The 27,834-nt window shown below is 43.0% G+C and overlaps 1 protein-coding gene and 1 pseudogene across 2 annotated transcripts; one reads left to right on the top strand and one right to left on the bottom strand.

Moving 5' to 3' along the window:
- Positions 1 to 247: 247 nt before the first annotated feature.
- LOC110522820 (tubulin alpha chain, testis-specific-like) lies at positions 248 to 12,076 on the top strand (annotated as a pseudogene).
- A 243-nt stretch (positions 12,077 to 12,319) lies between these two features.
- LOC110523400 (vacuolar protein sorting-associated protein 37B) lies at positions 12,320 to 25,904 on the bottom strand. 2 transcript variants are annotated; one of them, XM_021602067.3, is made up of 4 exons: positions 25,678 to 25,904; positions 22,143 to 22,314; positions 13,916 to 13,998; positions 12,320 to 13,777 (listed from the first exon to the last, which is right to left on the bottom strand). In XM_021602067.3, the coding sequence occupies exons 1-4, from the start codon at positions 25,780 to 25,782 to the stop codon at positions 13,352 to 13,354; spliced, it is 786 nt and encodes a 261-aa protein (XP_021457742.2). In that variant the 5' UTR covers positions 25,783 to 25,904; the 3' UTR covers positions 12,320 to 13,351. The 2 variants fall into 2 exon arrangements, with proteins under 2 accessions (XP_021457742.2, XP_090090284.1); XM_090234158.1 differs by lacking the exon at positions 25,678 to 25,904 and having other exon boundaries at positions 22,102 to 22,314.
- Positions 25,905 to 27,834: the final 1,930 nt, after the last annotated feature.

The raw sequence follows: 27,834 nt of genomic DNA, 5'->3' as shown, positions 1-27,834 counted from the left end.
ATGGAACTGTTTGGCCATAATGACCGTTATGTTTGCAAGCTGAAGAACACCATCCCAACCGTGAAGCACAGGGTGGCAGCATGTTGTGGGGGTGCTTTGCTGTAGGAGGGACTGGTGCACTTCACAAAATAGATGTCATGAGGGAGGAAAATTGTGGCTATATTGAAGCAACATCTTAAGACAGGAAGGTTGCAAATGTGTCTTCCAAATGGACCTGCCCCAAGCATACTTCCAAAGTTGTGGCAAAATGGCTCAAGGTCAACAAAGTTAAGGTTTTGGAGTGGCCATCACGAAGCCCTGACCTCAATCCTATAGAAACATTGTGGGCAGAACTGAAAAAGTGTGTGAGCAAGGAGGCCTACAAACCTGACTCAGTTACACCAGCTCTGTCATGAGGAATGGGCCAAAATTCACCAAACTTATTGTGGGAAGCTTGTGAAAGGCTACCTGAAATGTTTGACCCAAGTTAAACAATTTAAAGGCAATGCTACCAAATACAAATTGAGTGTATGTAAACTTCAGACCCCCTGGGAATGTGATGAAAGAAATAAAAGCTGAAATAAATAATTATCTCTACTATCATTCGGACATTTCACATTCTTAAAATAAAGTGGTGATCCTATCTGACCTAAGAGATGGAATTTTTACTAGGATTAAATATCAGGAATTGTGAAAAGCTGAGTTTAAATGTATTTGGCTAAGGTGTATGTAAACTACCGACTTCAACTGTATATCCAATCACTATTTATAAAGCCCTTTTTACAACGGCCGATATCAGTGGTTATACAGAAACCCAGCCCTAAACCCCATACGGCAAGCAATGCAGATAAATGTCAGTTGGCTTTTCATGGCTGAGCAATCAGGTTGAGAGCAGGTATACTGAACAAAATGCAAACATTTTGATTTTACTGAGTCAGGGTTTGGCTGATTTCCAGGCGATTGCTACCTGCCCCAACACAGAATGCCAACTAAAGTTTGGAAGATGAATAATTGTCTAGGGCTGTTTTTCATGTTTTGGGCTAAGCCCCTTAGTTCCAGTGAAGGGCAGTCAACGCTACAGCATATACGTTGACATTCTAGATGATTCTGTTCTTCCAACTTTGACAACAGTTCGGGGAAGACCCTTTCCAGTTTCAGCATGACAATGCCCCCGTGCACAAAGCGAGGTCCATACAGAAATGGTTTGTCGATCGGTGTGGAAGAACTTGACTGACATCCACAAAATACTGACCTTAACTCCATCGAACATCTTTGAGATGAATTGGAACGTCTGACCTCAATAATGCTCCTGTTGCTGAATGCAACCAAGTCCCTGCAGCAATGTTCTAACTTCAAGTGAAAAGCCTTCCCAGAAGAGTGGACGCTGTTATAGCAAAGGGGGGACCAACTCCATATTAATGCCCATGACTTTGGAATGAGATGTTTGACAAGCAGGTGTCCACATACTTTTGGTCATTTAGTGTACTTAGTGATGTTTAAGTGGTTTATTTGCAGGTATTAAAAGTAATACATTGGAATTTATGGGATGGTCATATCACCAAGCAGCTGCCGTAAGTGGTGATGCAGCCAGTCACGATGCTCTCAATGGATGATCATTGCAATATAGTAATATTTCTTTATCTGGTAAAACGATTAGGTAGTGAGGTAATTGGTATCGCCCTCTCTTTTATATTATAGAAAAGCGACGTTAAAGAACTATAATTTGCACAATCTGTTGAATTATGGAGAGGCATGGCAAATTTACTGTATGATTCTTGCAAGGAGTGCTACAGTTCCCAGTAGGTATTTTGGTGGGTACCAGCACTGGAACTGTTGGAAGAGGGACTTGTTAGTATGCCTGAAATGCATCCTTCCTTTGAGTAGTCACTATGACATTATTTGCTTTTATCCAACTGTTAGATTATGATTACCTTAAACCAGGAAGGAAGCATTTTCATTATTATAGCTAATAGGTATGCTTTACCTCCCTACAGCAAAAGGGTGTAATTCATACTTAACCACAAGATGTCCCCATAGACCAAGTGAAAGCTCTTACAGCTGATTGCCTTTCTCATACACACTAATTTCTAGGGGTGTGCTGACATGCGTAATCATATCCGTAAATTTACAGTTGATAATCGGATGATCACTCTATCCGAGCAGCAGGATCAATGCTACAGGCCACCACTCTACTTACCGATAGGCAAACTAGCCAGTTGAGTTATTTAGACCACGCACATGACTGACTCAAAGACAGTACAGTATGGTTAAGAAACTCTGACTGACTGACGTGAGATCTGTGAGCTGCTCTGACAGCTGGTGCTTAAAGCTATTGAGGGAGATATGAGTCTCCAGCTTCCAGTGATTTTTGCAGTTTGTTCCAGTCATTGGCAGCAGAGAACTGGAAGGAAAGGCGGCCAAAGGGGGAATTGACTTTGGGGGTGACTAGTGAGATATACCTGATGGAGCGTATGCTACGGGTGGGTGCTGCTATGGTGACTAGTGAGCTGAGATAAGGCAGGGCTTTTCCTAGCAGAGACTTATAGATGACCTGGAGCCAGTGGGTTTGGCGACGAGTATGAAGCGAGGGCCAGCCAACGAAAGCGTACAGGTCGTAGTGGTGGGTAGTGTATGGGGCTTTGGTGACAAAATGGATGGCACTGTGATAGACTGCATCCAATTTGTTGAGTAGAGTGTTGGAGGCTATTTTGTAAATGACATTGCCGAAGTCGAGGATCGGTAGGATGGTCAGCATGAGTGAAGGATGCTTTTTGTGAAATAGGAAGCCGATTCTAGTTTTAATTTTGGATTGGAGATGCTTATTAATGTGAGTCTGGAATGAGAGTTTACAGTCTAGCCAGACACATAGGTATTTGTAGTTGTCCACATATTCTTAGTCAGAACCTTCCAGAGTAGTGATGCTGGACAGGCTGTCAGGTGCTGGCAGTGATCGGTTGAAGAGCATGCATTTAGTTTTACTTGCATTTAAGAGCAGTTGGAGGCGACGGAAGGAGAGTTGTATAGCATTGAAGCTCGTCTGGAGGTTAGTTAACACAGTGTCCAAAGAAGGACCCGAAGTATACAGAATGGTGTCGTCTGCGTAGAGCTGGATCAGAGAATCACCAGCAGCAAGAGCGACATCATTGATGTAAACAGAGAAGATAATTATTTGTCTCAAACATAGTTAAATATAGTTAAATAACGGTTCAATAAAATAAATATATACAATGCCTTGAGAAAGTATTCATACCCGTTGACTTAATCCACATTTTGTTGTATTACAGCCTGAATTTAAAATGGGTTAAATATATTATTTTTTTATCCATCTACACATAATACATCATAATGACAGTGAAAAAATGTTTTTTGACATTTTTGCAAATGTATTGAACAGGGAATACAGACATATCTAATTTACGTAAGTATTCACACCTCTGAGTCAATGTTTGTAGAAGCACTTTTGGCATGGATTACAGGCAGAATCTTTCTGGGTAAGTCTCTAAAAGCTTCCAGTGCTGAATTGTGAAACATTTGCCCATTATTCTTTTCAAAAATCTTCAAGCTCTGTCAAATTGGTTGTTGATCATTGCTAGACAACCATTTTCAGGTCTTGCCATAGATTTTCAAATAGATTTAAGTCAAAACTAACCTGGCCACTGAGGAATATTCACTGTCTTCTTGGTAAGTAACTCCAGGTTATAATTGGCCTTGTGTTTTAGGTTATTGTCCTGCTGAAAGGTGAATTCATCTCCCAGTGTCTGGTGGAAAGCAGACTGAACCAGGTTTTCCTCTAGGATTTTTCCTGTGGTTTCTCCATTCCGTTTATTTTTATCCTGAAATTCTCCCAAGCATACCCATAACAGTAATGTGTTGTATTGGATTTGCCCAAAGGATAACACTTTGAATTCAGAAAAGGTGAATTGCTTTGCCACATTTTTTGCAGTATTACCTTAGTGCCTTGTTGCAAACAGGATGCATGTTTTGGAATATTATTCTGGTTTGTCTTCCTTCTTTTCATTCTGTCAATTAGGTTAGTATTGTTGAGTAACTACAATGTTATTGATCCATCCTCAGTTGTCTCCTATCACAGCCATTAAACTCTGCAACTGTTTTAAAGTCACAATTGGCCCCATGGTGAAATCCCTGGAAGGTTTCCTTCCTCTTCTGCAACTGAGTTAGGAAGGACACCTGTATCTTGTAGTGACAGGGTGTATACATACACAATCCAAAAGTATAATTAATAACCTCACCATGCTCAAAGGGATATTCAAAGTGAGCTTATTTTTTTCTTTTTTTTACCCATCTATCAATACGTGCCCTTATTTATGAGGCATTAGAAAACCTCCCTGGTCTTTGTGGTTGAATCTGTGTTTCAAATTCACTGCTCGACTGAGGTACCTTACAGATAATTGTATGTGTGGGGTACAGAGATGAGGTAGTCATTCAACAACCATGTTAAACACTATTATTTCACACAGTAAGACCATACAACTTATTATGTGACTTGTTAAGCACATTTTTACTCCTAAATGTATTTAGGCTTGCCATAACAAATGCATTGAATAGTTATTGACATTTCATATTTTCATTTTTTATTAATTTGTAAAAGAAATGTGAAAAACATTGTCTGGTAATCTCCATTTAAAAATCAGGCTGTAACACAACAAAATGTGGAAAAAGTAAAGGGTGTGAATACTTTCTAAAGGTACTGTATTTGCTCTCTTGTCATTACCTGCATTTCCTATTTCCAGCTTTCTAACTTTGTCTTTTAGGAAATGCAGTTAATTCTTGGTGATACCCTGATGCATTGTTGGTACAATCACTTTGTTTTTTTCTGCTATTCCACCCCCAGTCTGGCCTCCATCTTCCTCAGCTCCACCACAATGTCTGTCAGCACTCTCAGCTCAGCCAAAATGTCAGGGGTGTTGGTGGTGGTCTGGCGATTAATCTCTTTCTGGATCCTCTCTGCACCATCAGTCCTTCAGCTGTCTCTAACCCTACTCTCTCCCTCATTCTTGTCATTCTCTCTGACCCCGCCCCTCTCTCCCTGAGCCCATGCCCCCAGGCCCAGACAGACAAAACAGCAACACGGAACCCCCCAGGACAACAGCACCCCTTATTCTGAAATGACACGGTTCAGAAATGTAGTCTAGTAAAGTACGGCATGAGGCTCAGTCGCGTTCTTTATACGCTACTTACTTATTGAACTAAATGCATGAGAATTGAATATACACTACCGTTCAAAAGTTTGGGGTCACTTAGAAAGGTCCTTGTTTTTGAAAGAAAATCTAATTTTTTGTCCTTTTAAAATAACAAAATGTAGCTGGAAACGGCAGATTTTTAATGGAATAGTCGTATAGAGGCCCATTATCAGCAACCATCACTCCTGTGTTCCAATGGGACGTTGTGTTAGCTAATACAAGTTGATCATTTTAAAAGGCTAATTGATCATTAGAAAACCCTTTTGCATTTATATTAGCACAGCTGAAAACTGTTGTCCTGATTAAAGAAGCAATAAAACTGTCCTTCTTTAGACTAGTTGAGTATCTGGAGCGTCAGCAATGTGGGGTCATTTACAGGCTCAAAATGGCCAGAAACAAAGACCTTTCTTCTGAAACTCGTCAGTCTATTCTTGTTCTGAGAAATTAAGGCTATTCCATGCGAGAAATTGCCAAGAAACTGAAGATCTTGTACAACGCTGTGTACTACTCCCTTCACAGAACAGCGCAAACTGTCTCTAACCAGAATGGAAAGAGGAGTGGGGGACCCTGGTGCACAACTGAGCAAGAGGACAAGTACATTAGAGTGTCTAGTTTGAGAAACAGATTACTTTGGGACAGATGACTTTGGGCTAGATAGAAAATAAAGAATGCTGCAGGACTAAAAGAATTGCTCGATTTGAACAGTAGGCTACCAGTTCTTGGCCAGTACAAGTTTACCAGTGAGTTTTTGTTAAAAATAAGATTTAGCTTTTTTTCTTTGAGCTGAATCACAATCAATAAACACAAGTAATACATTAGTCCAATATTATCAGCTACACAAGTAGTAATAGCAGAAGGAAGCATGTATTCACCTCACTGACTGAGATAAAATTGAGTTTTAGTTCACTTGACCTTTTCAGCCATCTGGTATCAGAAAAATAAATAAATTCTGTCATTTGAAAATAAGTTATTTTTTACACTTTATACCATATTCCAATGGCAAAAGAGAAAATATTGATTGACATAGCGTTTATTTGAATTACAGACACTTGAGTTGAAACTAAGGCTGGCTCATTCAGGGACCTATAAAAGCTTGAATCGGCAATGTTTTTCATCATTTTGGGCAGTTAACCGTTGGAAGTTGCAGAGCTAAGGCAGACCGTTGTCAGCAGCCTAGTCAATTGTATAACAAAACCTTTATAACCTTAACTACAGGTCTTGCTTTAAATAATCATTATGGTACGTTTTCTGTCAAGATGAGTGGTGGCTATAGCACAACTAACAAACCAAGTTTCGTCAAACTATCAAACGTTATGGAGCTAGCTAACTTTAAGGTAACATGAAGTTGGATAACTAGTTGCTAACCATTCTGCGTAAATAGCTAGCTAACAACATGAAAGTAAATCTGTCAGCTATGACACATGTATCTTTGGAGCTAGCATGCTAATTTATTCAAATTGTATTTTCCACAGCGTGAGTGCATTTCTATCCACGTTGGTCAGGCTGGTGTGCAGATCGGTAATGCGTGCTGGGAGCTGTACTGCTTGGAGCATGGGATCCAGCCTGATGGGCAGATTTATTTTTTATTTCACCTTTATTTAACCAGGTAGGCTAGTTGAGAACAAGTTCTCATTTGCAAGTGCGACCTGGCCAAGATAAAGCGTAGCAATTCGACACATACAACAACACAGAGTTACAAATGGAATAAACAAAACATAGTCAATAATACAGTAGAACAAAAGAAAACAAAAAGTCTATATACAGTGAGTGCAAATGAGGTAAGTTAAGGAAATAAATAGGCCATGGTGGCGAAGTAATTGCATTATAGCAATTAAACACTGGAATGGTAGATCGGCAGAAGATGAATGTGCAGGTAGAGATACTGGGGTGCAAAGGAGCAAAATAAATAAATACCAGTATGGGGATGAGGTAGGTAGATAGATGGGCTGTTTACAGATGGGCTATGTACAGGTGCAGTGATCTGTAAGCTGCTCTGACAGCTGGTGCTTAAAGCTAGTGAGGGAGATGTGAGTCCAGCTTCAGAGATTTTTGCAATTCAATTCAGTCATGGGCAGCAGAGAACTGTAAGGAAAGACGACCAAAGGAGGAATTGGCTTTGGGGGTGACCAGTGAGATATACCTGCTGGAGCGCGAGCTATGAGTGGGTGCTGCTATGGTGACCAGTGAGCTGAGATAAGGCGGGGCTTTACCTAGCAAAGACTTGTAGATAACCTGTAGCCAGTGGATTTGGCGACGAGTATGAAGCGAGGGCCAACCAACGAGAGCGTACAGGTCGCAATGGTGGGTAGTGTATGGTGCTTTGGTGACAAAACAGATGGCACTGTGATAGACTGCATCCAGTTGTTGAGTAGAGTGTTGGAGGCTATTTTATAGATGACATCACCGAAGTCGAGGATCAGTAGGATGGTCAGTTTTACAAGGGTATGTTTGGCAGCATGAGTGAAGGATGCTTTTTTGCGGTAAAGGAAGCCGATTCTAGATTTAATTTTGGATTGGAGATGATTAATGTGAGTCTGGAAGGAGAGTTTACAGTCTAACCAGACACCCAGGTATTTGTAGTTGTCCACGTATTCTAAGTCAGAGCCGCCCAGAGTAGTGATGCTGGACGTGCGAGCAGGTGCGGGCAGTGATCGATTGAATAGCATGCATTTAGTTTTACTTGCGTTTAAGAGCAGTTGGAGGCCACGGAAGGAGAGTTGTGTGGCATTGAAGCTCGTCTGGAGGTTAGTTAACACAGTGTCCAAGGAGGGGCCAGAAGTATACAGAATGGTGTTGTCTGCGTAGAGGTGGATCAGAGAATCACCAGCAGCAAGAGCAACATCATTGATGTATACAGAAAAGAGATTCGGCCCGAGAATTGAACCCTGTGGCACACCCATAGAGACTGTCAGAGGTCCGGACAACAGTCCCTCCGATTTGACACACTGAACTCTAGCAGAGAAGTAGTTGGTAAACCAGGCGAGGCAATCATTTGAGAAACCAAGGCTGTCGAGTCTGCCAATAAGCATGTTGTGATTGACAGAGTCGAAAGCCTTGGCCAGGTCGATGAATACGGCTGCACAGTAATGTCTCTTATCGATGGCGGTTATGATCTCATTTAGAACCTTGAGCGTGGCTGAGGTGCACCCATGACCAGCTCTGAAACCAGATTGCATAGCGGAGAAGGTATGGTTGGATTCGAAATGGTCAGTAATCTGTTTGTTAACTTGGCTTTCGTAGACCTTAGAAAGACAGGGTAGAATAGATATAGGTCTGTAGCAGTTTGGGTCTAGAGTGTCTCCCCCTTTGAAGATGACCGCGGCAGCTTTCCAATCTTTGGGAATCTCAGACGATACGAAAGAGAGATTGAAAAGGCTACTGATAGGGGTTGCAACAATTTCGGCAGATGATTTTAGAAAGAGAGGGTCCAGATTGTCTAGCCCGGCTGATTTGTAGGGGTCCAGATTTTGCAGCTCTTTCAGAACATCAGCTATCTGGATTTGGGTAAAGGAGAAATGGTGGGGGCTGTGGTGGGTTACTGTGGAGGGTGCCGGACAGTTGACCGGTGTAGGGGTAGCCAAGTGGAAAGCATGGCCAGCCGTAGAGAAATGCTTATTGAAATTCTCAATGGTAGCGGATTTATCGGTGGTGACAGTGTTTCCTAGCTTCAGAGCAGTGGGCAGCTGGGAGGAGGTGCTCTTATTCCCCATGCACTTTACAGTGTCCCAGAACTTTTTTGAGTTAGTACTACAGGATGCAAATTTCTGTTTGAAAAAGCTTGCCTTAGCTTTTCTAACTGCCTGTGTATATTTGTTCCTAACTGTTCCTAATTCGATGCTAATGCAGAATGCCACAGGATGTTTTTGTGCTGGTCAAGGGCAGACAGGTCTGGAGTGAACCAAGGACTATATCTATTCCTAGTTCTACATTTTTTGAGAGGGGCATGCTTATTTAAGAAGGTGAGGAAGGCACTTTTAAAGAATAGCCAGGCATCATCTACTGACGGGATAAGGTCAATGTCATTCCAGGATACCCCGGCCAGGTCGATTAGAAAGGCCTGCTCGCAGGTGTTTCAGGGAGCGTTTGACAGTGATGAGGGGTGGTCGTTTGGTTGCAGACCCATTACGAATGCAGGCAATGAGGCAGTGATCGCTGAGATCTTGATTGAAAACAGCAGAGGTGTATTTGGAGGGCAAATTAGTTAGGATGACATATATGAGGGTGCCCGTGTTTACTGATTTGGGGTTGTATCTGGTAGGTTCATTGATAATGTGTGTGAAATTGAGGGCATCAAGCTTAGTTTGTAGGATGGCCGGGGTGTTAAGCATGTCCCAGTTTAGGTCACCTAGTAGCACGAGCTCAGAAGATAGATGGGGGTCAATCAATTCACATATGGTATCGAGGGCACAGCTGGGGGCAGAGGGAGGTCTATAGCAAGCGGCAACAGTGAGAGACTTGTTTCTGGAAAGGTGAATTTTTAGAAGTAGAAGCTCAAATTGTTTGGGTACAGACTTAGATAGTAATACAGAACTCTGCAGGCTATCTTTGCAGTAGATTGCAACACCGCCCCCTTTGGCAGTTCTATCTTGGCGGAAAACATTATAGTTAGGAATGGAAATCAAGGTTTTTGGTGGTTTTCCTAAGCCAGGATTCAGACACGGCTAAGACATCTGGGTTGGCAGAGTGTGCTAAAGCAGTGAGTAAAACACATTTAGGGAGTAGGCTTCTAATGTTAACATGCATGAAACCAAAGCTTTTACGTTTACAGAAGTCAACAAATGAGAGCACCTGTGGGGTGGGAGTGGAGCTAGGCACTGCAGGACCTGCCCAGCGACAAAACCATTGGTGGAGGGGATGACTCCTTCAACACCTTCAGCGAGACAGGAGCGGGAAAACATGTCCCTCGTGCAGTTTTTGTGGATCTCGAACCAACTGTTGTTGGTAAGGACGAAATGAGCGAAGCTATGATTACTATATGCTGTAATAAAAAATATAATCCTCCCTGACCAGAGAATGATTTTTCATAGATGAGGTCCGCACCGGGACATACCGTCAGCCTTTCCACCCTGAGCAGCTCATCACCGGTAAGGAGGATGCCACCAACAACTACGCTCGAGTCCACTACACCATTGGCAAGGAAATCGTGGACTTGGTGCTGGACAGAGTTCGCAAGCTGGTGAGTAACGTTAGCTAGTATTTTTTGTTTGTTAGCCTGAAGCCATGTGCTGCCAATGCCCAGTTATTCAACTTTACTAAATAGTCTTTTTTTTTTGTTAGCCTGGAGCCATATGCATCCTCTGCCCAACAAATTCGAGAATGAATCGTTTGGTGGCTGCAGTTCGCAAACGATATTGCGCTTATCACCCTCAAGGCAGTTAAGCAATGCATTCTGCCAATAATCGTTCACAAGTTAGTCCAGTTGCAGCCACAACTAGACCCCGTCTCAAATGTACCAAGAAAAAATAGTATTTGTATGCCTGGCAATTAACAAATGTACATTGTTTAAAGCACGATTTTACAAGTCTGTCACAAATGACAGCTCTAGTAAGCCTTTTATGGGGAACGACATGTGAACAAGTGGCTTGTAGAATCATGACTATTTAGAGTTTTCAGTTCATTGTTCGCCGGTAGGGTGTCCTGGTGCCCTGGAAAGATTTGTTATTTTGAGTCTTAAGAGATCAGTCAGTAAAAAGAGCCGAACTTCCCGTCACTTGTCCATAACCTGTTCTTTCTCACTCCAGTCAGACCAGTGCACTGGCCTTCAGGGCTTCCTGATCTTCCACAGTTTTGGTGGTGGAACTGGATCAGGTTTTGCTTCACTGCTCATGGAGAGACTGTCTGTGGACTACGGAAAAAAGTCCAAACTGGAGTTTGCCATTTACCCTGCCCCTCAGGTATTGCTAATGTTTAGTTGTTCACATGATTATTTGGTAGATTTCCAAATCAGCAAAACTTTTACAGTACTCAATACTTGTTTGATATGTACATTTTCATTATGTAACACCTAATGATGACAGTTCTACCTCTTGTTTATGTGTTCAGGTGTCCACAGCAGTGGTGGAGCCCTACTAGTCTATCCTGACCACCCACACCACCCTGGAACACTCACTGTGCCTTCATGGTTGACAACGAGGCCATCTACGACATCTGCCGTCGTAACCTGGACATTGAGCGTCCCACCTACACCAACTCAACAGGCTCATTGGCCAGATTGTCTCCTCCATCACCGTTGCGTATCGATGGAGCTCTCAACGTGGACCTGCCAGAGTTCCAGACCAACCCGATGCCCTACCCCCGTATCCACTTCCCCCTGGTCACCTACGCACCTGTCATCTCTGCCGCGAGATGCCCGCCAACCAGATAGTGAAGTGTGACGCTCGTCACGGGAAGTACATGGCCTGCTGTACGTCAATGCTGCCATCGCCACCATCAAGACCAAACGCACCATCCAGTTTGCCGACTGGTGCCCCACCGGCTTCAAGGTAAATAAGCAATGGATTCATTCATTCACACTGATCTATCCTTCTAAACATTTAAGGCACTTGGCATGTTAATTATTGGTTAGTCAGGTTGACAGTTTTTTTGTTTGTGCCCTGCAGGTTGGCATCAACTACCAGCCACCCATGGTGGTGCCAGGTGGAGATCTAGCCAAGGTCCAGAGAGCTGTGTGCATGTTGAGCAACACCACGGCCATTGCTGAGGCCTGGGCTCGGCTCGACCACAAGTTTGACCTGATGTACGCCAAGCGTGCCTTTGTGCACTGGTATGTGGGAGAGGGTATGGAGGAGGGGGAGTTCTCTGAGGCCAGAGAGGATCTGTCTGCCCTGGAGAAGGACTACGAAGAGGTGGGAGTAGATTCAGTGGAAGGGGAGGCTGAGGAAGGAGAAGAGTACTGAACATTGACATGTTTTAGTTAATTGACCATTTCAATAAAAGTTATGTGTTTTGTTCCATTCTCCTGGGGATTTTTACCAGCATGTGATGGTTTAAAAAAATAAAAAAAATAAAAATCAGGCAGGAAAGTATCTTTTTTTTGGGCAAAGTTAACTACATCAGCACAATTGTTCAATTACCCACTGTGTCCAGTTGATAGCAACAAACACAGACAACTGCGACATCAGGCATAGAACACCTTAGTATTGGTTATAAAACATTTATTGATTTGGATGAAAGTCAACCTGTCAGTCTAGCATTACAACATGAATGTTTGTTCCTAGGGAGTGTAGATCAGATGTACAGTACCAGGGACTACTATACTATATTCATATTTTAAATGTTTCCTGCACCATCTCATTTTTTAACCCCCATGTGTTTTCCTTGAGGTGAGCACAAATGGGGAAAGCAAACTGTAGATGTACAGCCAGCTGTAGATCTCTTTTCCCCACATGGCAACTTTGACTGGCTTCACAAGAAAGCCAGTTTAACATTAATTTAGGATGCATGGTTATTTTCAATATCCATCTTCCAGTTAGGTGGGGTATAACTACCTCTTATACCGGTATACAAAACAATCACTAAAACAAAGTGCCAAGTCAGTAGGTAAGATGAGAACATCTTTGGCAGGTCATTCAAATCCATCCCAAAATGTTAGTTCCCTTGTAAAATAGTATATTCCCAGCCTTGCATCCTCCCGACCTACTGGAAAGAACCTCCACCAATGAATAGGAAAGCACCTAGATTACAATACATTTTGAATTGAAATCAATTTGAGTAGTTCTGTTCAGGGTTGATGGACTAGCTATAGTTGTGACAAATCCAGACTCCTCCCTTTAGACGACTAGGAACTTTAGGGTCAACTATTATCACACCACCTGTCCTGACCTTTGGGGTTACACACAACTTCACGCATACTCAAGTGTGTGCACAGGAAGACACCACCTTCAGTTTACAAAAACTACATCTCATCTACACCGCATATAAATACCAGTCAGAGAGTTAAGTTTTCATATTTCTTCAGATTAATCAGAAAGCTAGTCTTAGAATAAAAACCTAAGAGAATCAACCCCCAGGCTGTAGCTACTGGACGGAGTCTCTGAGGGAGCCTGTCAGGAGTTTTCCCTGTGTTACTGACAGGGGCTGTCATTGGTTAAGTCACCAACACTCATTGTTGGGTCAAAGGTAGATAAGGTCATCATCCATGGTGTTTCTATGGAGACAGACCCCCCCCCCCCTCACTGCATGATGAAGCCAGTTCGGGGGGGCAGGCATGGGGAGGTGGGGTGTTGCTGGGGGGCTTGAGGGTAGGGCTGGGGAATGTAGGGGCTGCTGGGGTAGCCTGGAGGATCCTGGCTGGGGAAAGACATGGCGGGATAGGGGGCCACTTGGTATGACAGGCCGCTCTGCTGAGGGGAGGGAGGATGGGCAGCTCGCGTAGATTGGGGGGACAAGGCTCCATTGGTGTAGGGGGTAGAGGGGAAGTCCTGGGGTCGACTGGGCTGGGTAGGGGTCTGCTGGGGTCTAGTGAGACCCTTCAGCACCAGCTCACGGAGTTTGTCAATCTTTACACGGCGCACATGAGCAAGATGGCGCCTCCGCTGGTAGTCATCGATAAAGCAGTCCAGAGGCAGCTCTCCATCCAGAAACGAGTCTGCCATGTTCTACACAGGGACATCAAAGCAGGGTTATATTCACGCAAGCATACAGACTCAACATAATACACACCAACATAAAATATCATAGAGAGTGAGTATTCTTGTGCGTGTAGGTGTAGTTGTGAACGTATTGGTGTGTGTCACCTCAGTCTCCTCTTCTATCTTGGCTCCCTCAGCTTGCAGCAGAGCCAGCAGAATGTCCAGAGAGCTGTTGCCTGAACCATGGTCTGAGAGATAGAAAGATGAGGGAGAAATGGTTAGAATACACTAAAACACTAAGCATCACAGTGAACGACTGTCCTGAACCTAAGTCGTAACTTGATCCCTGGGGCAGAACATCAATGTAATGGGACTGAATACAGTAGCTGGGGCATTCAGAGGATACTAAGCAGCATTGAGTACGGGAAATCCTATCAGGTAACAGCTGTCTGACAGAGTAGTCACTAGATGGCCATGCTAGAATGGACAGAAAATTGTTGTCACGGTACCAGTGGTGTAATGTGCTTAAGTAAAAATACTTTAAGGTACCACTAAGTCGTTTTTTAGATTATCTGTACTTTACTATTTATATTTTTGACAACTTTTACTTTACTACGTTCCTAAAGAAAATATTGTACTTTTTACTCCATACCTTTTCCCTGACACCCAAAGAACTCATTACATTTTGAATGCTTAGCAGGACAGGAAAATTGTCAAATTCACACTTATCAAGAGAACACGTGGTCATCTACTGCCTCTGGCAGAATCACTAAACACAAATGCATCTTTTGTAAATAATGTCTGAGTGTTGGAGTGAGCCCCTGGCTATCCCTACATTTTATAAATAATGTCTGAGTGTTGGAGTGAGCCCCTGGCTATCCGTACATTTTATAAATAATGTCTGAGTGTTGGAGTGAGCCCCTGGCTATCCCTACATTTTATAAATAATGTCTGAGTGTTGGAGTGAGCCCCTGGCTATCCCTACATTTTATAAATAATGTCTGAGTGTTGGAGTGAGCCCCTGGCTATCCCTACATTTTATAAATAATGTCTGAGTGTTGGAGTGAGCCCCTGGCTATCCCTACATTTTATAAATAATGTCTGAGTGTTGGAGTGAGCCCCTGGCTATCTGTACATTTTATAAATAATGTCTGAGTGTTGGAGTGAGCCCCTGGCTATCCCTACATTTTATAAATAATGTCTGAGTGTTGGAGTGAACCCCTGGCTATCCCTACATTTTATAAATAATGTCTGAATGTTGGAGTGAGCCCCTGGCTATCCGTACATTTTATAAATGGAAATTGTTTAAAAATATATATTTTTAAAACCAAATTATATTTAAAACCAAATACTTTTACTCAAGTGGTATTTTACTGGCTGACTTTTACTTGAGTAACTTTCTATTAAGGTATCTATACTAGGGATGCACGATATATTGGTGAACATATCGGAATCGGCCGATATTAGCTAAAAATGCCAACATCAGTATCGGCCCAATGTCTAGTTTAACGCCGATGTGCAAAACCAATGTCAAAGCTGACTTACTTACTGACTTTATTGTCCCCATGGGGAAATTTTGTTACAGTGTCATGTACACATTTAAAGTGGCATTTAAATACAAAACAAAATCGACAATACAACTTTCATAACAGTTACACACCAATAAAAATAATAATAGTAAGAAATAAGAAATAAAACATTAAATAAAAAAATAAAAAATACTATCCTGCTGGCCTTACGGAGTCAATGGGAACATTCGCCCGAGCTATTTAGGAGGGATATCACACCTGGCACAAATTGTCTCGTTCTGTTTGTACCTAGTGTAGCTGACGTGCAGACCTATATAACGTAGGTACATGACGTAATGACGCCACGTCAAATTTTGCGTTATAGGTGCAACACAGCATTCCTAACCTAACCCACAATGTCTGCTGTGTGGATCAAGCAGTCAACAAGTCGAGCAGTCATTTGAAACAGTAAGAACATTTCAGCGAGACACCTCACAGGTGAAATCCATTAACACCAAGATAGTGGAATTCATTGTCCTTGACAATTAATTAACCGTTCTCTGTCGTGGCATCGGTACACACAACCAAGTGTGCTATTTTTCAGATGTCGCCCTGCCGGAGTTACACGGTAATTGCATCACTGCTATTAGCTTCACAACATACTATGGAATGTCGTTTGGGTCTTTACGTGTCAAAAAAAGATCGACATCAAACCACACTATTTGACAATAACACTATTTGAAGCATTTGACACATCAAATAACACAGCTCTATTATATAATGTTGTGTGTTCTGAATTTGCACGTGCAAGCCAAACGCCACCACTACTATCAGTAATCTGTCAATGCTGTACAAAAAAAGTCTGCAAACAATACCGCGTTGGTAATAAAGCATTATTTGTTCAACCACAACTTCTGGGGTAGCTAGCTTTAGCTGGTAATAAGCTAGCACCAATACAACCAGCCTGAAAGCAATGCCCAGTAGAAACTGCAGTCATTTTCATTTTTCTTAGCAATGATTTAGGAATCCTTGTGAGTAAGTATTAGCTAGGTAGCCACTTGAACTTCAGTTCATGAAATAATAAATAGCTAGCCAGCTACTTAACCCTGTTGCCCAAAGCTAACGTTATAAGCAGCCAGTTAGCTTCATATGGCTAGTGAGGCTCGACCGGACCTGGTTATGTTTTGTGAAGGTAGCCACAATAAGCATTAGGCACAATAGTGGAATTGGCAGTTTGCCTTCAAAATAAAAGTATCTCTTTGAAAGTGATGCAGAAGGCTACAATTTGTGGAATCACGCCATATTTAGACAAGGTAATGTTAAACAAGTTTGGAATGTGAAGCAATGAAATGGGGTATGAGTCTACTCAGTGACACCCAAAGAACAGAACTGTGAAGAGTTTACACAAATATTAGCATTGTAGCTCTTATCTCAGGACGGTCACTGTGTGAAATCACCTCCCCAGTCAGCCTATTGTGTGTATTGACATTCATATTGCACTGTACAGCTTTACCTAAGGATTGGGGATCAATGAAATGAGGTATCAGTCTACTCAATACCCAAAATATTTTTTCCCAACGTCCTCAGAGTTATCAGACTCCAAAAACACCCATGCAGTATTGTTTTTCCTCTGGAATAGTGTTCAATACACATAGGTTGACAATAAATGTCTCAATTCACTGTTGTTAGAGTCCCGCAATAAGAGCTATGACGCAAATGTTCTCTGGGTGGCACTGAGTAGACTGATACCCCATGTAATTTATCTACAATCCATAGGTAAGGCTGTGCAGTGAAATAAGTATGCCCCCAATGCAATTCTCAAGAATAATACATCCAGTGTGATTTCAATAGATTTGTCAAATTAACAAAATTGTCTTTTGTTGATTTTATATAACAACATTCCAACCTCGTTTAGCATGATCTATTCCAATTATGGAATAATTCTACAATATGTATTGATTTGCATCAATACAATGCAAAGTCCACTATTGTGTCTAGATTCACATAGATGGGTCCGACCACCAATAATAAAATAAGTATTGTCTTAAAAATTAGGGTTATTTTAGATGACACCTAGCTATATAGTTAGTTAGCTAGCTAACTATAGCTACTGAAACAGATTGTCGTTTTTTTATGTTTTTGGGGAAGAACATTGTTTGCATCCATGAGCTAGCTAGATTTTTTTTAATGACCAGCACTGTAGGTGCATCTTTACCAGCATCATAACATACGTATCGATGAATCGTTGTGACATGAAATACAAGCGATAGTGTGATCAATGTGTAATAACTATGTACATTTTTTTAATTAAAGTGTTAAATTATTATGTGAAGTGCAGTCATATTCCGGTCATGATTGGTCAAATAGTGTTATTTGACACGTCAAAAATACACTGCTCAAAACAAATAAAGGGAACACTAAAATAACACATCCTAGATCTGAATGAATTAAATATTCTTATTAAATACTTTTTTCTTTACATAGTTGAATGTGCTGACAACAAACGCACACAAAAATTATCAATGGAAATCAAATTTATCAACCCATGGAGGTCTGGATTTGGAGTCAATCTCAAAATGAAAGTGGAAAACCACACTACAGGCTGATCCAACTTTGATGTCCTTAAAACAAATCAAAATTAGGCTCAGTAGTGTGTGTGGCCTCCACGTGCCTGTATGACCTCCCTACAACGCCTGGGCATGCTTCTGATGAGGTGGCGGGTGGTCTCCTGAGGGATCTCCTCCCAGACCTGGATTAAAGCATCCGCCAACTCCTTGACAGTCTGTGGTGCATGGAGCGAGACATGATGTCCCAGATGTGCTCAATTGGATTCAGGTCTGGGGAACGGGCGGGCCAGTCCATTGCATCAATGCCTTCCTCTTGCAGGAACTGCTGACACACCCCAGCCACATGAGGTCTAACATTGTCTTGCATTAGGAGGAACCCAGGGCCAATCGCACCAGCATATGGTCTCACAAGGGGTCTGAGGATCTCATCTCGGTACCTAATGGCAGTCAGGCTACCTCTGGCGAGCACATGGAGGGCTGTGCGGCCCCCCCAAACAAATGCCACACCATGACTGACCCACCGCCAAACCGGTCATGCTGGAGGATGTTGCAGGAGCAGAACGTTCTCCACGGCGTCTCCAGACTCTGTCACATGTGCTCAGTGTGAACCTGCTTTCATCTGTGAAGAGCACAGGGCGCCAGTGGCGAATTTGCCAATCTTGGTTTTCTCTGGCAAATGCCAAACGTCCTGCACGGTGATGGGCTGTAAGCACAACCCCCACCTGTGGACGTCGGGCCCTCATACCACCCTCATGGAGTCTGTTTCTGACCATTTGAGCAGACACATGCACATTTGTGGCCTGCTGGAGGTCATTTTGCAGGGCTCTGGCAGTGCTCCTCCTGCTCCTCCTTGCACAAAGGCGGAGGTAGCGGTCCTGCTGCTGGGTTGTTGCCCTCCTACAGCCTCCTCCACGACTCCTGATGTACTGGCCTGTCTCCTGGTAGCGCCTCCATGCTCTGGACACTACGCTGACAGACACAGCAAACCTTCTTGCCACAGCTCGCATTGATGTGCCATCCTGGATGAGCTGCACTACCTGAGCCACTTGTATGGGTTATAGACTCCGTCTCATGCTACCACTAGAGTGAAAGCACCGCCAGCATTCAAAAGTGACCAAAACATCAGCCAGGAAGCATAGGAACTGAGAAGTGGTCTGTAGTCACCACCTGCAGAACCACTCCTTTATTGGGGGTGTCATGCTAATTGCCTATAATTTCCACCTGTTGTCTATTCCATTTGCACAACAGCATGTGAAATTTCTTGTCAATCAGTGTTGCTTCCTAAGTGGACAGTTTGATTTCACAGAAGTGTGATTGACTTGGAGTTACATTGTGTTGTTTAAGTGTTCCCTTAATTTTTTTGAGCAGTGTATTTTTTGACAAGCAAAGACCCAAGCGGCGTTACATGGAAATCCTGGTTGAGAATTAAATCCAGTAACAACCCCACTGACAGAGGACCAGTATCCAGTAACAACCCCACTGACAGAGGACCACTACCCAGTAACAACCCCACTGACAGAGGACCAGTACCCAGTAACAACCCCACTGACAGAGGACCAGTATCTAGAACAACCCCACTGACTTAGAACCAGTATCCCGAACAACCCGACTGACAGAGGACCCGTATCCAGTAACAACCCTACTGACAGAGGACCAGTATCCAGTAACAACCCCACTGACAGAGGACCAGTATCCAGTAACAACCCCACTGACAGAGGACCAGTATCAATAACAACCCGACTGACAGAGGACCAGTATCAATAACAACCTGACTGACAGAGGACCAGTATCCAATAACAACCCCACTGACAGAGGACCAGTATCCAATAACAACCCCACTGACAGAGGACCAGTATCCAGTAACAACCCGACTGACAGAGGACCAGTATCCAGTAATAACCCCACTGACAGAGGACCAGTATCCAGTAACAACCCCACTGACAGAGGACCAGTACCCAGTAACAACCCCACTGACAGAGGACCAGTATCTAGAACAACCCCACTGACTTAGAACCAGTATCCCGAACAACCCGACTGACAGAGGACCCGTATCCAGTAACAACCCCACTGACAGAGGACCAGTATCCAGTAACAACCCCACTGACAGAGGACCAGTATCAATAACAACCCGACTGACAGAAGACCAGTATCCAGTAATAACCCCACTGACAGAGGACCAGTATCCAATAACAACCCCACTGACAGAGGACCAGTATCCAGTAACAACCCCACTGACAGAGGACCAGTATCCAGTAACAACCCCACTGACAGAGGACCAGTATCAATAACAACCCCCCTGACAGAGGACCAGTATCCAGTAACAACCCGACTGACAGAGGACCCATATCCAGTAACAACCCCGCTGACAGAGGACCCATATCCAATAACAACCCCACTGACAGAGGACCAGTAACAACCCCACTGACAGAGGACCAGTATCCAGTAACAACCACACTGACAGAGGACCAGTATCCAGTAACAACCCCACTGACAGAGGACCAGTACCCAGTAACAACCCCACTGACAGAGGACCAGTATCTAGAACAACCCCACTGACTTAGAACCAGTATCCCGAACAACCCGACTGACAGAGGACCCGTATCCAGTAACAACCCGACTGACAGAGGACCAGTATCAACCCCACTGACAGAGGACCAGTATCCAGTAACAACCCGACTGACAGAGGACCAGTATCCAGTAACAACCCCACTGACAGAGGACCAGTATCCAGTAACAACCCGACTGACAGAGGACCAGTATCCAGAACAACCCCACTGACTTAGGACCAGTATCCAGTAACAACCCGACTGACAGAGGACCAGTATCCAGTAACAACCCCACTGACAGAGGACCAGTATCCAGTAACAACCCGACTGACAGAGGACCAGTATCCAGTAACAACCCCACTGACTTAGGACCAGTATCCAGTAACAATCCCACTGACTTAGAACCAGTATCAACCCCACTGACAGAGGACCAGTATCCAGTAACAACCCCACTGACAGAGGACCAGTATCAACCCCACTGACAGAGGACCAGTATCCAGTAACAACCCCACTGACAGAGGACCAGTATCAACCCCACTGACAGAGGACCAGTATCCAGTAACAACCCCACTGACTTAGAACCAGTATCAACCCCACTGACAGAGGACCAGTATCCAGTAACAACCCCACTGACAGAGTACCAGTATCCAGTAACAACCCGACTGACAGAGGACCAGTATCCAGTAACAACCCCACTGACAGAGGACCAGTATCCAGTAACAACCCCACTGATTTAGGACCAGTATCCAGTATCAACCCCACTGACAGAGGACCAGTATCCAGTAACAACCCCACTGACAGAGGACGAGTATCCAGTAACAACCCGACTGACAGAGGACCAGTATCCAGTATCAATCCCACTGACAAAGGACCAGTATCCAGTAACAACCCCACTGACAGAGGACCAGTATCCAGTATCAACCACACTGACAGAGGACCAGTATCCAGTATCAACCTCACTGACAGAGGACCAGTACCCAGAACAACCCGACTGACAGAGGACCAGTATCCAGTAATAACCCCACTGACAGAGGACCAGTATCCAGTAACAACCACACTGACAGAGGACCAGTATCCAGTATCAACCTCACTGACAGAGGACCAGTATCAACCCCACTGACAGAGGACCAGTATTCAGTAACAACCCAACTGAGTGGAGCAGTATCCAGTATCAACCCCACTGACAGAGGAGCAGTATCTAGAACAACCCGACTGACAGAGGAGCAGTATCTAGAACAACCCGACTGACAGAGGAGCAGTATCTAGAACAACCCGACTGACAGAGGAGCAGTATCTAGAACAACCCGACTGACAGAGGAGCAGTATCTAGAACAACCCGACTGACAGAGGAGCAGTATCTAGAACAACCCGACTGACAGAGGAGCAGTATCTAGAACAACCCGACTGACAGAGGAGCAGTACCTAGAACAACCCGACTGACAGAGGAGCAGTACCTAGAACAACCCGACTGACAGAGGAGGAGTATCTAGAACAACCCGACTGACAGAGGAGCAGTATCTAGAACAACCCGACTGACAGAGGACCAGTATCTAGGAACAACAAGTGACTGAACTGGCTCGACCAGACAGACATGTAGAGAACAGTCAGCTACCAACACAGAGAAAGACTGGTCTTTCAGATAGCAGAGTGCACCGAGTGAGATGTAGACAGAAAGAGACTGGTATACAGGCACACTGTCCTTAGTAGTGTGGACTTGCTAGGACTCTTACAGAGTGTGAACTTGGTAGTGTAGACCTGTTAGCGGTCTTACAGAGAGTGGACTTGCGTAGCTGGTAGTTGTCATAGAGCTCCTGTAGGTGGCGGTGGCGTGAAGTGAGCTGGTTCTTCTGAAGGTCCAGACTGGGCTGCAGTTGGAGGTTCTGTTCTGCCAGACTGATGTTACTGACCAGGGTCAGCTCCTTCACCTGCTGCACCTCACACATCTAACACAGAGAAAAACACACAGCATACACAGACAGACACACACAGGAAGAGGGAAGGTGGGTTAGTACTTGAGACAATACACACAGACAGAGAATGACAGACCCCCAGACTGTGATGTGTAGAGTAGGCCTATAGGCCAGCGACAAACCAGCTCAAAACCTAACCTCTGGAGATTAAATATGAGTATATTTTTATGGAGGACAGTGATTACACCATACATTTATAATCCCTTTCACCAAGCCTACAAACAGATGTGAAATACCTGTAATAGGACCCCATAGGCTATTATATCTACAGGACGCCACAGCAGAAAGCAGAGCTCTTATCACTCTAAGGGCAGGGAAACCAATATGTTTTTTTGGGACCGATACCCCAATCTACTGTTTTACAGCAGGGAAATGAGTGACATTTTTACACACTGAATTCTCCAAAAATACCATCCAAAAGAGCAATTGTCCAACAAATATGCTTCAAATGATGATTACTTACATTGTGACAAATAATGACATGAAAATGTCCGCAAGTGTTCAGATCAGCATGAGATTCCCCCTTTTCATCCTATTGAATATCGGTTATCGACAGAATTATTGTCCGATACTGATAGAGGTAAAAGGCCAATGTCGGCGAGCCAATAAATACAGTGCCTTGCGAAAGTATTCGGCCCCCTTGAACTTTGCGACCTTTTGCCACATTTCAGGCTTCAAACATAAAGATATAAAACTGTATTTTTTTGTGAAGAATCAACAACAAGTGGGACACAATCATGAAGTGGAACGACATTTATTGGATATTTCAAACTTTAACAAATCAAAAACTGAAAAATTGGGCGTGCAAAATTATTCAGCCCCTTAAGTTAATACTTTGTAGCGCCACCTTTTGCTGCGATTACAGCTGTAAGTCGCTTTGGGTATGTCTCTATCAGTTTTGCACATCGAGAGACTGAAATTTTTTCCCATTCCTCCTTGCAAAACAACTCGAGCTCAGTGAGGTTGGATGGAGAGCATTTGTGAACAGCAGTTTTCAGTTCTTTCCACAGATTCTCGATTGGATTCAGGTCTGGACTTTGACTTGGCCATTCTAACACCTGGATATGTTTATTTTTGAACCATTCCATTGTAGATTTTGCTTTATGTTTTGGATCATTGTCTTGTTGGAAGACAAATCTCCGTCCCAGTCTCAGGTCTTTTGCAGACTCCATCAGGTTTTCTTCCAGAATGGTCCTGTATTTGGCTCCATCCATCTTCCCATCAATTTTAACCATCTTCCCTGTCCCTGCTGAAGAAAAGCAGGCCCAAACCATGATGCTGCCACCACCATGTTTGTCAGTGGGCATGGTGTGTTTAGGGTGATGAGCTGTGTTGCTTTTACGCCAAACATAACGTTTTGCATTGTTGCCAAAAAGTTCAATTTTGGTTTCATCTGACCAGAGCACCTTCTTCCACATGTTTGGTGTGTCTCCCAGGTGGCTTGTGGCAAACTTTAAACAACACTTTTTATGGATATCTTTAAGAAATGGCTTTCTTCTTGCCACTCTTCCATAAAGGCTAGATTTGTGCAATATACGACTGATTGTTGTCCTATGGACAGAGTCTCCCACCTCAGCTGTAGATCTCTGCAGTTCATCCAGAGTGATCATGGGCCTCTTGGCTGCATCTCTGATCAGTCTTCTCCTTGTATGAGCTGAAAGTTTAGAGGGACGGCCAGGTCTTGGTAGATTTGCAGTGGTCTGATACTCCTTCCATTTCAATATTATCGCTTGCACAGTGCTCCTTGGGATGTTTAAAGCTTGGGAAATCTTTTTGTATCCAAATCCGGCTTTAAACTTCTTCACAACAGTATCTCGGACCTGCCTGGTGTGTTCCTTGTTCTTCATGATGCTCTCTGCGCTTTTAACGGACCTCTGAGACTATCAAGGTGCAGGTGCATTTATACGGAGACTTGATTACACACGTTGGATTGTATTTATCATCATTAGTCATTTAGGTCAACATTGGATCATTCAGAGATCCTCACTGGACTTCTGGAGAGTGTTTGCTACACTGAAAGTAAAGGGGCTGAATAATTTTGCACGCCCAATTTTTCAGTTTTTGATTTGTTAAAAAAGTTTGAAATATCCAATAAATGTCGTTCCACTTCATGATTGTGTCCCACTTGTTGTTGATTCTTCACAAAAAAAATACAGTTTTATATCTTTATGTTTGAAGCCTGAAATGTGGCAAAAGGTCGCAAAGTTCAAGGGGGCCGAATACTTTCGCAAGGCACTGTAAGTTGGGTTCTAGCTAAAACACAGCACTCAATCAAGATATCAGTACTAATGAACTAGGCTAGAATGAATCATAAATAACATGGTCAGGAGGGATGAGATGCTGCCATGCTGGCACCAGCCCAGGGAAGACCGGCACCAGACAGCTCTCCAGCCGCAACCAGATTTGTATCTCTGCTCACAGGCTGTTCCTGTAAAGCTATTTCCACATTGGTGGGTAAGGACTAACAGTTCCACCAACGTCACAGCGCCATGGTGGGGAGTCTTGCATAAGCCACATACATGAATATACAAATACAGAAGGTGAAGAAGCCAGAAGCAAGTTGAGCTTTCCTAATACCTAAACTAGACCAGGCTAGCTAGAGATGGAGAGAGATAAGGCACAAAATACCAGTGTCAGAATGAATGCTGTACACATGTTTGAAAGAACACTGACATAACCAAATGTCAATACGCTGTAAGGGGTTGCTTCTTGGTTAAGCATCGACCTTTGTTATAATCTGTGCGGTGCTGTGTGCTCAATGCATCAGAATGTTGACTAAAGAGGTGTGCTGCACTGAAATAAGGACTCCTCCGCCTAGGTTAGTCAATAGGAAAACCTCTTCCAACTTTTAACACCTTCCACATAGCTGATGACTGGCTGTCTTGTGCGGATCCTGTTCATAGAACAGGAAACAAAACAAACCAGATCATTTCAAATCTGTTCCTAAACCCGGGTGTGTCCATTACTTATGCAATAATGGGAATCAGATGGCATTTGTGGCCTAATGCCAAACAATGACACTGCCATTTGTGGCATATGTACACAAACAGGGTTATTGTCGAAACTGATTCGAAAATAAAAATATGGAAACAGCATGAGCATCCACTAAACATCCAAATGTTGAGTACAGTACAAGGAGCAAGCTTCTCAGCTGTGGCAACGAGGCGGATGTTGATGAGCTTGCTCAATGCGAAACATGTTTGCATCTAGAAGGAAGTTGTGAATGAAGGACTGCCTGACAACAGTCATAAGTGCACAGCTACCTATATATGTTGATGCTGGCTAGCGTTACTAGGGATAGCCAGCTAACGTTAGTAAAACACAAGGGGAACTTACCTCGTTCATTTCTTTGACAATAGAATTTAACTTTTCATCGTCTTCAAGTAACTCGTTTAACTGCGTCATGGTGAAAGAGCTGAATTTATCCGTGAATTCTGCCATTTCTCCTATGATGGTTGTCGTCTATCAGTCTGGCTACAGTTCTTTCGGATCAAAACGGATAAGTGTTTGGATCACAAACCGGAAATAGGGATGCTTTCTGGCAAATCAGAAGGGAGTGTAATGTAATATGACAATGACGTCATCCACAATCGACGTCATTAATTTTTTTTTTTTTTACTTTTGGGATTTTCACGATGTAGACTTGTTAACCAGTTAAATGTAATCGAAATAGTAATCTACCTAATCCTCCAAAGTAATTATTTATCATGAGAGGGCAATGAACAACTAGTAATGCTGCATACTCCAAGAAAGGTTAAAGTCTCACCTTTCTGGTAAAAATGGTTATAAATTGATGAGCTGTAGTCACTTTTAAGGACACATGCTCAAGAACAAAGTACAAATATGAAAATCTGAAATATTTTATATGATGTATTTATTATTCAACAAAACTGTATGAATGCTTGAAATGACTTATATTCTTTCTAAATATAGCATAATAAAAATTTGAAACGACTAACTGTAAGATTTAACCTTTCTTATAACTGTAAAATACATATTTGTATGTTTAATGTTAGAGAAAATGTGCATATTTTCTAAAGGTCTCTCTTGATCAAAAAATCTGCCCCCATCACTATGAATGTCTCACAGAGCTCAAGTTTCAAGTTTTAATGTCACATGCACAAGTACTATGAAATGCCTTTCTTGCAAACAAAACCCAACAATGAAATAATCAATAACTATTTATTATTAGAAAAAGCACATGAGAAATAAATATAAAATATACATAAAAGTAAGTAAGCATACTATATACAGGAAATATTTAGAACGTCAGTTCCAATACCATATTTACATGTGCAGGGATACTGGGGTGATGGAGGTAGATATGTACAGGGGTAAGGGAACTAGGCTTCTGGATGTTAGATAGTCAGAGTAGCAGCAGCTTGCATGTGAGTGGGTATGCAGGTGTGTAGAGTCGGTATAAATGTATGTGCATATTAAGTGTGAGTGAGCAAATTATGGAGTGAGCAGGGCCCTGTGAGTGTGTATAAAGACAGTGCAAGTACTGAAATAAAAGGTCCATAAGGATACAAGACACAACTCGGTCCGTGTCGCTATTCTGTTAGCTTTATATCAGTTGTAAAATTGGAACAGAAATGGCGCCACACCAAACTGGAAGTCTTCCGACTAGCTTGGAAAGACAGTACCGTGCAGTATCGAAGAGCCCTTACTGCTGCTTGATCATCCTATTTTTCCAACTTAATTGAGGAAAATAAGAACAATCCGAAATGTATTTTTGATACTGTCGCAAAGCTAACTAAAAAGCAGTATTCCCCAAGTGAGGATGGCTTTCACTTCAGCAGTAATAAATTCATGAACTTCTTTGAGGAAAAGATCATGATTATTAGAAAGCAAATTACAGACTCCTCTTTAAATCTGTGTATTCCTTCAAAGCTCAGTTGTCCTGAGTCTGCACAACTCTGCCAGGACCTAGGATCAAGAGAGACACTCAAGTGTTTTAGTACTATATCTCTTGACACAATGATGAAAATAATCATGGCCTCTAAACCTTCAAGCTGCATACTGGACCCTATTCCAACTAAACTACTGAAAGAGCTGCTTCCTGTGTTTGGCCCTCCTATGTTGAACATAATAAACGGCTCTCTATCCACCGGATGTGTACCAAACTCACTAAAAGTGGCAGTAATAAAGCCTCTCTTGAAAAAGCCAAACCTTGACCCAGAAAATATAAAAACTATCGGCCTATATCGAATCTTCCATTCCTCTCAAAAATGTTAGAAAAGGCTGTTGCGCAGCAACTCACTGCCTTCCTGAAGACAAACAATGTATACGAAATGCTTCAGTCTGGTTTTAGACCCCACATCATTGTGAAGGTGGTAAATTACCTTTTAATGGCATCAGACCGAGGCTCTGCATCTGTCCTCGTGCTCCTAGACCTTAGTGCTGCTTTTGATACCATCGATCACCACATTCTTTTGAAGAGATTGGAAACCCAAATTGGTCTACACGGACAAGTTCTGTTCTGGTTTAGAT

Source organism: Oncorhynchus mykiss, chromosome 5, assembly GCF_057628025.1.
Source record: "Oncorhynchus mykiss isolate SJ-2025 chromosome 5, ASM5762802v1, whole genome shotgun sequence".
NCBI classification, from domain to species: domain Eukaryota; kingdom Metazoa; phylum Chordata; class Actinopteri; order Salmoniformes; family Salmonidae; genus Oncorhynchus; species Oncorhynchus mykiss.
Note: the sequence above shows the minus strand (reverse complement) of the source record. Positions and strands in the feature narration are given on the sequence as shown.